The sequence below is a fragment of the Lissotriton helveticus genome, chromosome 1_1, assembly GCF_964261635.1.
Source record: "Lissotriton helveticus chromosome 1_1, aLisHel1.1, whole genome shotgun sequence".
NCBI lineage: Eukaryota > Metazoa > Chordata > Amphibia > Caudata > Salamandridae > Lissotriton > Lissotriton helveticus.
The window spans coordinates 1,544,211,996-1,544,224,822 of record NC_136057.1 but is presented as its reverse complement, the minus strand read 5'-3'; the positions used below and the strand labels follow the sequence as shown (position 1 = coordinate 1,544,224,822).

General features: G+C 53.8%; 1 protein-coding gene across 1 annotated transcript; it reads right to left on the bottom strand.

Moving 5' to 3' along the window:
- Positions 1 to 228: 228 nt before the first annotated feature.
- On the bottom strand, positions 229 to 8,504 carry LOC144764465 (E3 SUMO-protein ligase KIAA1586-like). The gene is made up of 2 exons (XM_078650293.1): positions 8,490 to 8,504; positions 229 to 2,259 (listed from the first exon to the last, which is right to left on the bottom strand). Exons 1-2 carry the CDS (start codon positions 8,502 to 8,504, stop codon positions 229 to 231), a joined length of 2,046 nt encoding a protein of 681 aa, XP_078506419.1.
- Between the last annotated feature and the right edge of the window lie 4,323 nt (positions 8,505 to 12,827).

Below are 12,827 nucleotides of genomic sequence, written 5' to 3'. Positions count from 1 at the left end.
GGCTACTCTCATAAAGGGGTGTGGCCTATCCAAGTAGGGGCGTGGTCTATCCGAGTAGGGGCGTGGTCTAAATCAAGATAACTAGCATTGTGTGCTTAAGAAAATCATGAAGTTGCATCCAGCAAAGGATAATAAAATAGGAAAAAAAGTATATTTATTAAGTATAAGCCATACAAATACCAAACACTTTAAAAAAACATGTAAAAATTATTTATATTACTTAGAAATCTATTGCAGGATTCCCCAAAACCCTTGAAGATATTCAGTGTGATTATTTTGCTGGGGTTTCTCACAACAATTTTCTTCAGCGGACCGTCTACCTTTTGCAAGCCAACTCTTCACATACAGCTTTGCATCAAATGTTTCAAATGGAGGACCATTGAGTTTTACCCATAGGCATGAAGAAATGGTCTCTACAAGAAGAGAGGCCCTTGTTGGACAAGCAATTAAGTTCATTGCGCTGAAACCTCTCTCGCAATCCGCATTACTTGCTGGCAGGGTTTCCATGCAAACGACTAACTTTTTTAATGCTTCAGGGGTTTTCTTTCCACCAAAATCTTTGAAAAGTCTAAAAGCTTGGATAGTATCTCTTGCTGGCAGCTGAAACTCTGAACACAGTTTCTGGATATCTGTTTCCCCAAAAAGAATACATTCATCACCAGAAGGCAAGTTGCTTGCATCTAGCACACTGAAGCTGGCTATAAGTTCTTTCTCAGAATCCGGGGCACATCGTTTATTTATATTTACAGACAGGCTTTGGTAAAACTGATTTTGATTAAGGGCAACAGAGTTGCTTCTACCATGGGAAAGAGGAACATTCTTGAATTTGCCCTCGTCCACTGCTCTCTGAGCCGCAGATGCAAACTCCCCTGGGGAGTCCTTCATTGCTATAAATATGCGTACTTGACTAACCAAAAGTCTGTGGGCATTAACAATTGTAATATCCCTCTTCTGTAAGGAGAGTGATAAGTCTTTGAGCTCTTGAAGTGCATCACACATTACCCCCAAATCTCTGATGAAAGAATATGATGTAAGCTTCTTCAAGAGACCTTCATACTTACTCCGGTCTCTTATGAGTCTGGATGGGTCTTTAGAAGCATTCTCAAAATGTTTGCACAAGGCAGGGAAGCAGTTCCAAACAGCTTTCACAGATCTGTAACTGGATGCTACCCATCTAGTATCAAGCATTTTCCCTATCTTCTGAAGCTGTACACATAGCTCGCTGGCGGCAAGATTTAGCTCTCTCTGGTTTTTTGGTGACATGCTGTATGTGGCATACAATGAGTCCATGAAAATCTTGAAGTGATTGACCCCTGCAACCTCATCAACTGTATCTGCCACAGCAAGTTCTAGTCTGTGAGCCAAACAGTGCCATGTCAGTACACGATTTGGAAATTCTGATTTCAACAATGCTACTACTCCTCCTTTTTTACCAAACATAACTGCTGATCCATCAGTACATACCGCAATCAAGATATCATGAAGCAGACTTTTTGTGAGTCCAACTTTTTCAAAGTAGCTTAGGAGAGCGGTCTTTACGCCAATAGCATTAGTTTCTGCCAGCTCCAGGAGGCCGAAATAGATGGTCACTGGGGTACTTTCATTTCCAAAAATGCCACGGAGGTAGATGATCAAGGTAGAAGCATTGCTAATAGAAGTGCTCTCATCAATTAATACTGTGATCTTTGGTTTGTGTTGTCTGATATAACAGACCAATCTTTGTTGCATTTCCAATGCAATGTGTTTTATTATTTCAGTTGCAGTCACATTGCTGTGCAAAACACGTCCCATTGCGCTGCCATTCTTTGCCTGAAGGAGAATTAGATCAGGGTGGTCAGTGAAAGGGCGATCTTTTTTTGCCAAGTAGTAGGCAGTGTCAAATACCCTGCATGTGCTCTCCATATGTTTTGCATTACATTCGTGTACTGCCACCACCAATGTATTTTTCTGCTGAGCTGTAAGAATGTCCTCAGCTGCCAAGTGACCAGCGCTCGCCTTATGCTCCATAATCTTCTTCCTGAGCTGTTTCTGCCTGAAAGCTTTTCCGTCACCGGAAGGACCAACCTCGCCATCTGCCCACACTTTACTTACGCGCATGCCTTGGGTGTTATTGTGCACTGAAAGACCTGTTGATTTAGCCCGTTTACAGGAAGAACATCCAATATTGCCTGACTTAAGATACAACCATTTATATTCCTCCTGAAAGTAATACCACTGTTTAGTGTTCCAGCAGTCAGGGAGTTTGACAGTTTCCCTTGTCTGGCACACGTTGAAGTTTTTCTAATGGTGGACTGTCCCTCTCAGACTCTTGCTGGGTTTTACTAGCTTCATCACTAGTTGGTTGCACTGGACAAGACTCCCCTGTAACACGCTGGCGCTTCAGTGACGGTAGGAAGTCAATCATTGAAGACTGCATAGACTTGCGCTTCAGAGCAGAAGCAGATAAGCTACTAGTAGCCATGGTAAATGTAGAACTTCCTTCTTGGAGGCTGGACTGGTATATCTGAAAAAGAAAAGAAAATCTTGCTCTGCTGGTTTCCTCTGCTGATTTTGGTTTCCAGGTGATAAGGCCTTCCTTCACGAAAATAGAATATTGAGCCTCTTATCTGCAACAAAAATTGAATAGTTTACGCCAGTGATCAACAATGTTTAATTGAAGTGCCATTTGGCAGGCAGATGTTACTCTTCATTTTGTGCTGTTCCTGAAAGTATCTCTCATTGTGCAGTGAAGTTGTAAGGTTTTCCTGATCTGGAGAATCCAAAATAAGTCTTCCCCGGGTCTCCAAAAGTCCTTAAGATGGCACTGGTTCATCTGTATGTACTGTACTCCAGTCTACTTACTCCTTCCTGATTTGCATACACGGGACTTGTTCGCTGCCTCACACATGGATGCCGGTACACACTGCCTGCACAGTCCTCCCACACACATACTCCCTGCTAAGGCCCAATGTATAGTATTTTGATTTATGTCACACTTACTACCCCTGATGAGGCGTTGCATCGCTTTTTCGGCGAGTAGCATGCTACTACGAAATCCATAAAGGATTAGTGGCAAATTAGTATAGTGAAATATGAAAGTAATTTGAGTGGTGGATGTGTTAGTCATTTGGATTGAGAGGGAAAAGGTATACATTTATATAGCACTTGCTACCCCCAAGGTGTTGAATTGCTTTTTCGGCGAGTAGCACCCTACCCCAGAACACAAACAATACTAAACCCACAGAACAAACCCACAAAGCAGGAATAGACTACTGCATCACTGCATGGAATAAATAATATCCAGAGGCACTGCCATCATACTGCGTCACTGCATGGAATAAAGAGTACCCGTAGGCACTGCTCTCTTCCTACCTCACTGCACAATATAAAGAACACTCCTAGGCATTGCCATCCTTGTATATTTGTATATCGCTGCACAGTATAATGAATATCCTGAGGCACTGACATCAATCTGCCACATTGCATCCACCACAGCTCTCTGGATAGGATTAACTCTACCACCTCAGAACCTAAAGATGTGTCTCAGGTGGTCTGCAGCCAGAACACCTTGGAAGGAGATGTCGCTTGAAGCAACATCAGCAAATCCATTCCTTTCTTCAGCTATGATGGTGGAACGCTGCTGTGGGCAGGAGTCCGAACCAGAACAAAATGCCTTAACCAGGCCAGGCTCTCAAGAACACTCCTGCAGAAAGTGTAGTGAATGGACATTTCATATTTCTTACAAAATAGAAAATGTTTCAGTTGTGAAAACAGTGGTACACATTTTAATATCTTACCAACTCGAAGCTGAAGGATTTACGGAAATTTCTGCAAGTCTTTTTCAGAGGGGCATGTTCACTACACGATAGTCATCGGACCTTACTCTGAATCATGGAAAGCCTTTGGGGTGCTAACTAGCAAGCCTACCAGCTCTACAAAAGAGAACATAATTTGTGGCAGCACTCTAACGTTTGGTGGATTGATGGTTAAAGGATATAGGAAAGATCAACCATATATGGCAAAATATGGGGAGAAATCTCTCCCTACTTTTCACAGGACAGGTTACTTGCCCTTCATCCCCAGAGTACACAAAGCACTTGAAGGTCACAGGCACACATGCCTATCCAACAAGAATGGCTCTTCAGACAGGCAGACACCTAACCATGTCAATGGCAGACTGGAAAGCAAAAACATCCTAATTACCATCTGGGTTGCCAGGAATGGGCGCGCGGGAAGGTGCGCCATTAAATGTAAGCATTAAGAAATCTTTGGGGAATATACAGGGGATCTCTGGCTCAACATAAACCTTGATCTAAGTTCTGAGTTTTGCACAATGCTAAAACCCCCTTTTACTGCCAGACATGGCTCAGAGAGGACATCAAATTCGAAAAAACTACAAGACAATCCACTGCTATCTGTGCCCTCTCAACAAAATAACAATGATGGATGCGCATGGCCTTCAGCTCTCCAACTGCCTGGGAGCTGCCCTCTTGATAAACTGAGCAGGATGTATGGCCCTGTTAGGGTGAACTGCTGCTCACAGGATTTGTTTTAAAATTAATTTATAAAGTTTTACATAGCACAAACTTGATCCCGAAGGATACCAGAGCGCTTTACAATTTGAGGCAAAGGTAACAAATCAGAACATTACTTAGTTCTCCAGTACAGACGCAAGCCCTCCCCGCCCCACCCCTCCAGCACAGACATAGGCCCTCACCACCTCTACAGCACAGATACAGGCCCTCACCACCTCTACAGCACAGACACAGGCCCTCCCCACCCCTCCAGCACAGACACAGGCCCTCCCCACCCCTCCAGCACAGACACAGGCCCTCGCCACCCCTCCAGCACAGACACAGGCCCTCCCCACCCCTCCAGCACAGACACAGGCCCTCACCACCTCGCACACACAGGCCCTCGCCACCCCTCCAGCACAGACACAGGCCCTCCCCACCCCTCCAGCACAGACACAGGCCCTCCCCACCCCTCCAGCACAGACACAGGCCCTCGCCACCCCTCCAGCACAGACACAGGCCCTCCCCACCCCTCCAGCACAGACACAGGCCCTCACCACCTCGCACACACAGGCCCTCGCCACCCCTCCAGCACAGACACAGGCCCTCGCCACCCCTCCAGCACAGACACAGGCCCTCGCCACCCCTCCAGCACAGACACAGGCCCTCCCCACCCCTCCAGCACAGACACAGGCCCTCCCCACCCCTCCAGCACAGACACAGGCCCTCGCCACCCCTCCAGCACAGACACAGGCCCTCGCCACCCCTCCAGCACAGACACAGGCCCTCGCCACCCCTCCAGCAGACACAGGCCCTCGCCACCCCTCCAGCACAGACACAGGCCCTCGCCACCCCTCCAGCACAGATACAGGCCCTAGCCACCCCTCCAGCACAGACACAGGCCCTCCCCACCCCTCCAGCACAGACACAGGCCCTCCCCACCCCTCCAGCACAGACACAGGCCCTCCCCACCCCTCCAGCACAGACACAGGCCCTCGCCACCCCTCCAGCACAGATACAGGCCCTCGCCACCCCTCCAGCAGACACAGGCCCTCCCCACCCCTCCAGCAGACACAGGCCCTCCCCACCCCTCCAGCAGACACAGGCCCTCGCCACCCCTCCAGCACAGATACAGGCCCTCGCCACCCCTCCAGCACAGATACAGGCCCTCGCCACCCCTCCAGCACAGACACAGGCCCTCGCCACCCCTCCAGCAGACACAGGCCCTCCCCACCCCTCCAGCACAGACACAGGCCCTCGCCACCCCTCCAGCACAGACACAGGCCCTCGCCACCCCTCCAGCACAGACACAGGCCCTCGCCACCCCTCCAGCACAGACACAGGCCCTCGCCACCCCTCCAGCACAGACACAGGCCCTCGCCACCCCTCCAGCAGACACAGGCCCTCGCCACCCCTCCAGCACAGACACAGGCCCTCGCCACCCCTCCAGCACAGATACAGGCCCTCGCCACCCCTCCAGCACAGACACAGGCCCTCCCCACCCCTCCAGCACAGACACAGGCCCTCCCCACCCCTCCAGCACAGACACAGGCCCTCCCCACCCCTCCAGCACAGACACAGGCCCTCCCCACCCCTCCAGCACAGATACAGGCCCTCGCCACCCCTCCAGCAGACACAGGCCCTGCCCACCCCTCCAGCAGACACAGGCCCTCCCCACCCCTCCAGCAGACACAGGCCCTCGCCACCCCTCCAGCACAGATACAGGCCCTTGCCACCCCTCCAGCAGACACAGGCCCTCCCCACCCCTCCAGCAGACACAGGCCCTCCCCACCCCTCCAGCAGACACAGGCCCTCGCCACCCCTCCAGCACAGATACAGGCCCTCGCCACCCCTCCAGCACAGATACAGGCCCTCGCCACCCCTCCAGCACAGACACAGGCCCTCGCCACCCCTCCAGCAGACACAGGCCCTCCCCACCCCTCCAGCACAGACACAGGCCCTCGCCACCCCACCAGCACAGACACAGGCCCTCGCCACCCCTCCAGCACAGACACAGGCCCTCGCCACCCCTCCAGCACAGACACAGGCCCTCGCCACCCCTCCAGCACAGACACAGGCCCTCGCCACCCCTCCAGCAGACACAGGCCCTCGCCACCCCTCCAGCACAGACACAGGCCCTTGCCACCCCTCCAGCACAGATACAGGCCCTCGCCACCCCTCCAGCACAGACACAGGCCCTCCCCACCCCTCCAGCACAGACACAGGCCCTCCCCACCCCTCCAGCACAGGCACAGGCCCTCGCCACCCCTCCAGCACAGACACAGGCCCTCGCCACCCCTCCAGCACAGATACAGGCCCTCGCCACCCCTCCAGCAGACACAGGCCCTCCCCACCCCTCCAGGAGACACAGGCCCTCCCCACCCCTCCAGCAGACACAGGCCCTCGCCACCCCTCCAGCACAGATACAGGCCCTTGCCACCCCTCCAGCAGACACAGGCCCTCCCCACCCCTCCAGCAGACACAGGCCCTCGCCACCCCTCCAGCAGACACAGGCCCTCGCCACCCCTCCAGCACAGATACAGGCCCTCGCCACCCCTCCAGCACAGATACAGGCCCTCCCCACCCCTCCAGCACAGACACAGGCCCTCCCCACCCCTCCAGCACAGATACAGGCCCTCGCCACCCCTCCAGCACAGATACAGGCCCTCGCCACCCCTCCAGCAGACACAGGCCCTCCCCACCCCTCCAGCAGACACAGGCCCTCCCCACCCCTCCAGCAGACACAGGCCCTCGCCACCCCTCCAGCACAGATACAGGCCCTCGCCACCCCTCCAGCACAGACACAGGCCCTCGCCACCCCTCCAGCACAGATACAGGCCCTCGCCACCCCTCCAGCACAGATACAGGCCCTCGCCACCCCTCCAGCACAGATACAGGCCCTCGCCACCCCTCCAGCAGACACAGGCCCTCCCCACCCCTCCAGCAGACACAGGCCCTCGCCACCCCTCCAGCACAGATACAGGCCCTCGCCACCCCTCCAGCACAGATACAGGCCCTCGCCACCCCTCCGGCACAGACACAGGCCCTCCCCACCCCTCCAGCACAGATACAGGCCCTCGCCACCCCTCCAGCACAGATACAGGCCCTCGCCACCCCTCCAGCAGACACAGGCCCTCCCCACCCCTCCAGCAGACACAGGTCCTCCCCACCCCTCCAGCAGACACAGGCCCTCGCCACCCCTCCAGCACAGATACAGGCCCTCGCCACCCCTCCAGCACAGACACAGGCCCTCGCCACCCCTCCAGCACAGATACAGGCCCTCCCCACCCCTCCAGCACAGACACAGGCCCTCCCCACCCCTCCAGCACAGACACAGGCCCTCCCCACCCCTCCAGCACAGATACAGGCCCTCGCCACCCCTCCAGCACAGATACAGGCCCTCCCCACCCCTCCAGCGCAGATACAGGCCCTCACGACCTGTACAGTCCCTTTAATCCCCCCACCCCCGTGACTTTCTCCCAACTAAAACTGTACAGTTTTTCGACGTACCCTTTTAACTAAAAGTGACAAAATAATTAGTTGCAGAGTACAGTCCCTTGCCAGGAGGCACTTGGCTGTCAATAACAAAACACGCATAAAAAACAAAGATGCAAGTTTGTGACTAGAATCTACACGTTATGCAAGCTGAAACAAAAAAATGATTATAATCAAACTGTGGGGATAACCCACTGCACTTACCGATCAAGGATGGGGCTTCACAGGTGAAAAATGCTGAAACGAATTTCCCCGACCTCTCCAGTTCTAAACACGGCGCAAATTCATCAAGTGAAGGTCGGTAGGTCGTGCTGGAGCTGGCTGCCTGGGGGCCTCTGCCTCTTCAGTTTTTTATCATCCACGACGTTGCTCCTGCGATGGTAAAGGTCCCGCGCTGGCACCACCACGACGTTGCTTCTGCGCTGGAAAGAGAGGAGAGAAGGGAAATCCTGAGAGAAAATGGCTCTCTTAAAGGATTTCCCTTCCTCCAACAAAGCTCACCTGGCATGACGTCATGACGTCGTGCCGTGGACGTCATGCCGTGACTACTACTGAGTGAGGAAACGGAGCTCTCACTGCAGTAGTGCAAAATGTCCCAGCAGGTTTCCTAAAGGAACAGCAACCGCCAGGGCTTTAAGTGAGCAGAGGCAGAGTCTGAGCACCGGCAGTTTTTTTTGGGGCCCTCGAAACGGGTCTGGAAAAAAAAAATAAAGAACGGACTACCTTTGCCAGCTGGGAAAATAGAGCCCGATAGAGACCCGTTTCGAGGGCCCCAAAAAAAAACTGCCGGTGCTCAGACCCGGACCGACCCGGCCCACTTAAAGCCCTGGGCGCGGCCTACCTGAAGGAGTGGGCGGCGTTGCCCCGGACTGAATGGGGGCAGAGACGTGGGCGCTGGACATTGCTGGTGGTGCCGTGGTGGAGGACCTTGCAGGGGGCCGGCGCTCGGCGGATGCTGGGGCTAGCTCCCCTCGCCCTCCCTACGTGGAGGGCAGAGAAGGAGCCCGCCATCAGGGTGGCGGAGCCCTCCCTTTAACCCCTTCGACGCTCATGACGAGCTGGGCTCGTCATGCAGTAGCCTCCTGCTACGCTGATGACGAGCCCAGCTCGTCATGTAAAGTGGTATCTGTAGAATCCCAGCACAGGAGAAAAATCCCCATAGCGTTCAAGGTGTTAAAGAACTACTGGGCGGCGGAGCAGACGACGACCTGGTGGCGCCTTGCTGGGCGCTTTGCACCTTGGAGCGACTGTCTGGCTGCAGCATCTGGTGTTGCGGGAGTGGAAGGACAGATTTGGGGGCCACAGATTGTGTACCGAAGCACGGTGATGGACGGTGGACCTCTGCTCTTTCCCTTGTGCTGGATCGAGGTGAGCCAGGGGCGCACTTGCCTGGGTGTGTATTGAAGGAGCTTAGTGAGAGCGGTGGCAGATCACGAAAACTGAGGCCTTGAATGGGGGAATCCAGCGCGACCACGTGTAGCCCAGCCTGGACACAACACTTGGAACGGGTCTTTCCTTGAAGCACTCCGAACTGCGGCTGGGCACCGCTCTGTGCTGGAGGGGAGCGCGGCCTGCTGGCCCTGGTCGCTGTTGCCCACCCGGGGCTGATATGGATATTGCAGGGAAGCAGCTGAGCCCGTTGACCATGCGGTGAGAGGTGGGCCACTCGAGACCACGCGGAGTGCCGGGGGACATCCGCAGCAGTCCCCGGACCTGAGGGCTGACCCTTGGAATAGCTACAAGGACATCGAAGGGCTCTTCAACACGATATCAGAGAGCTCTAAAGATTGCAGCAATGGGCAAGCCCAGGGGACGGAAGGAGGAGGATCCGCAGCCCTCCGACGCCGAATCCCCACCACAAGAGAATAGGGATGAGCAGGGCCTGCCACAAGTTCCAGGGCTCCAACTTCAACTGGATAAAATTCTGGCAGCCATTGCGGACACTCGAGTCGCCCTACAGCAGGACATTGCGCAGGTGGCGACGGGACTGGGCTTGCTGCGAGCTGACCACTCGAAACTATCTGACCAGGTGAAGCAGGCCGAAAATAAGCTTCAGGAGATTGAGCCTGCTCAGACCGCACTGTCCGCGACGATGGCGGACGGTCCTAGATCTTTTAACGTGCTGGAACGGCGGGCAGAGGACGCGGAAGGCAGGAACCGGCGAAACAACATCCGAGTGGTGGGGCTGCCGGAAAAGATTGAAGGGTCGGACATGGTGAGCTATCTGGAAACTTGGCTTAAAACGGTGGTGGCCCCTGAAGGGCTGTCAAGCTTCTACACCTTGGAGCGGGCTCATCGTGTCCCTGCTAGGCCTCCACATTTTTTTCTTGGGGGTTGGGAGTTCTGATATGGCTGAATAGATTGCGATGATTGTCTTTGCTGGGAACTCTGATAGTGCATTGGATGTGCGGAGGGCTGAGAGTTTGGGCTGGATTTGATTGGGGTGGGGGAGGCGATAATGTTGGTGGGGCGCTCCGGGGGGGTCTGGTGGGGTATTGCATTTCTGGGGGACTCCGGGACGGGCAATGGTAGCGATGCTAACTTATTGTAGGTTATTCCCTAAGGCTCTATCCAACCCCCACCGGATGGTATTAGTTAGTTTGCCTTAGCTTAGCCGAGGCACATAGTTGGGTAGTTTGGATGGGATTCACTATGTTGGTGCCTGTTCTTGGGGGGGAGGGTGATACAGTGGGTGGGATGGGAGTGTTTGGGTACGGGATTGTTTTGTCTGGAGGTCATTATCTGCTGGCGCGATTAATCGAGAATGTGGAACTTTTGAGTGTTGTGCATTTGTGTCATGGGTCAATTACCTGGCAACCAGGGGCAGAGTACTCTTTTGTGCGATTTTTGCATCGATGTTATGGGTCCGTTACCTGATGTGAAATGCGTGATCTGGAATGTTCGGGGATTGCGCTCCATGCAGCGTAGGTACAAAGTTCACTCCTATTTAGCGCGTAGGGGCGTGCAGGAAGCTTTCCTACTGGAGACTCATTTGACCAAGACAGAGGGGCTATTGCTGCAGCATAGATGGCGGGGTCAGCTATATTACACCACTTACACAGCCTTTGCGCGGGGAGTCTTGATCTGGATTAGGGCGGGGGTTCCTTTTCAGATGATTGATCAGTTGATAGATCCCGCGGGCCGCTATGTAGCGGTTAGAGGTCGTCTTTATTGGCGGGAGGTGACCCTCTGTAGTGCCTACCCTCCTAATGTAGAACAGGCGCCCTTCCTGGAGTCTTTGTCGTCTGCCCTCATGGATTATTTTACGACACCTGTGCTGATGGGAGGAGACTTTAACTCAGTTATTGATGTAACTATGGACAGATCCCATCCTCCACTACCCACAGCTCCGATTAATAGACTGGCCAAGGTTCGGGCTCAGTGGCAGGATCATTGGGGATTTATCGATATTTGGCCAGCACAGCACCCGGTTGATAGAGATTATTCGTATTTCTAGGCCTTACATGACTTAAGTGTGCGGTTGGATGCCATTTTGTGTAGCACCGGCCCTGTTTCACTGGAGGTTGGTAGCGAGTATTTATCGCACCATATCAGATCATAATCCGCTGTTGGTGAGTTTCTGTTGGGTGGTGGAGCGCCCTAGGGTCCCGACCTGGAGATTGTGTCCAGAGATGTTGGAGGATCCGGCCTTTCGCGCGGAGTTGGGGGAGGGGGTGGAGCACTACTTCACAGAGAACGCGGGTACCGCCACGACGACGGCCCTGGAATGGGATGCTTTCAAAGTGGTGGTCCGAGGGATCTGCATTGCCAAGTGGGTGGAAGTAAGGAAGCTGCTATTGCAGGAAGTTGAGGTGGGCGAATTGGCCTTACGAGAAGCAGAGAGAGCTCATTCTGATGGCACTGGGACGCGCGACGTGGTTCAATCCCAAAAGGAGGCGGTAGCGGTGGTGATAGAGCGCTTACGCTGTTTCGATCATAGAGCTTATTTGGCCCGTGCGCATGCGGAGCGGGATAAGGTGGGCACCTTACTGGCTTATTTGGCTGACCCCACTCCTAGATGTGTACCCATCTTGGCGCTAGTCTCAGCTTCGGTACGCTTGGAATATACGCAACACCACATTAATGACCGATTTCGAACTTTTTATGCAAGTCTTTACACCAGCCAATTACGGACTGGAGATGTGGATACTCGGGTGTTTCTGGAGGGCCTGGAGCTACCTGCAATTGAAGAAGAGGAAGCGGAGGCCCTAGGTCAGGATATTATGTTGGCTGAAATTAGTTGCGCCATTAAGCAATTGGCAGGCAACAAAACACCGAGCAGCGATGGCTTGCTTATCGAATTCTATTTAACGTATATTGACCTCCTCGCTCCCAGACTATTGGCAATATACAAGGAGGCTCGACAGAAGGAGACACTGCCGGCCTCCACTAGAGAGGCTATTATTGTCCCTCTCCTTAAACTGGGGAAAACCCCGACTGACCCAGCTGCGTACAGGCCTCTATCAATGCTCACCACCGGCTACAAAATACTGAGCAGAGTGCCACTAGACTCCTCCCTTATATGACGAGATTGGTACATCCTAATCAGGCGGCTTTATCCCAACTAGAAACACTGGCAGCAGCTTTTGTCGGTTGATAGGGTTACTGGATGGAGTCTATGGGGCGGAAGGGCAGGCGATGGTCCTTTCAGTTCATATTGTTAAGGCGTTCGACAGCCGGGAATGGCCATATCTGTTCTCGGTCATGGCAGCCTTTGGGCTTGGGGCCGGTTACGTTCGCTGGACTGAAATTTTGTATTCGTCGGCGACCGCTAGGGTTCGAGTGGGTTGAGTTGCCTCTTCCTCTTATCCTGTGGGGCAGGGCACTGGATAGGGCTGC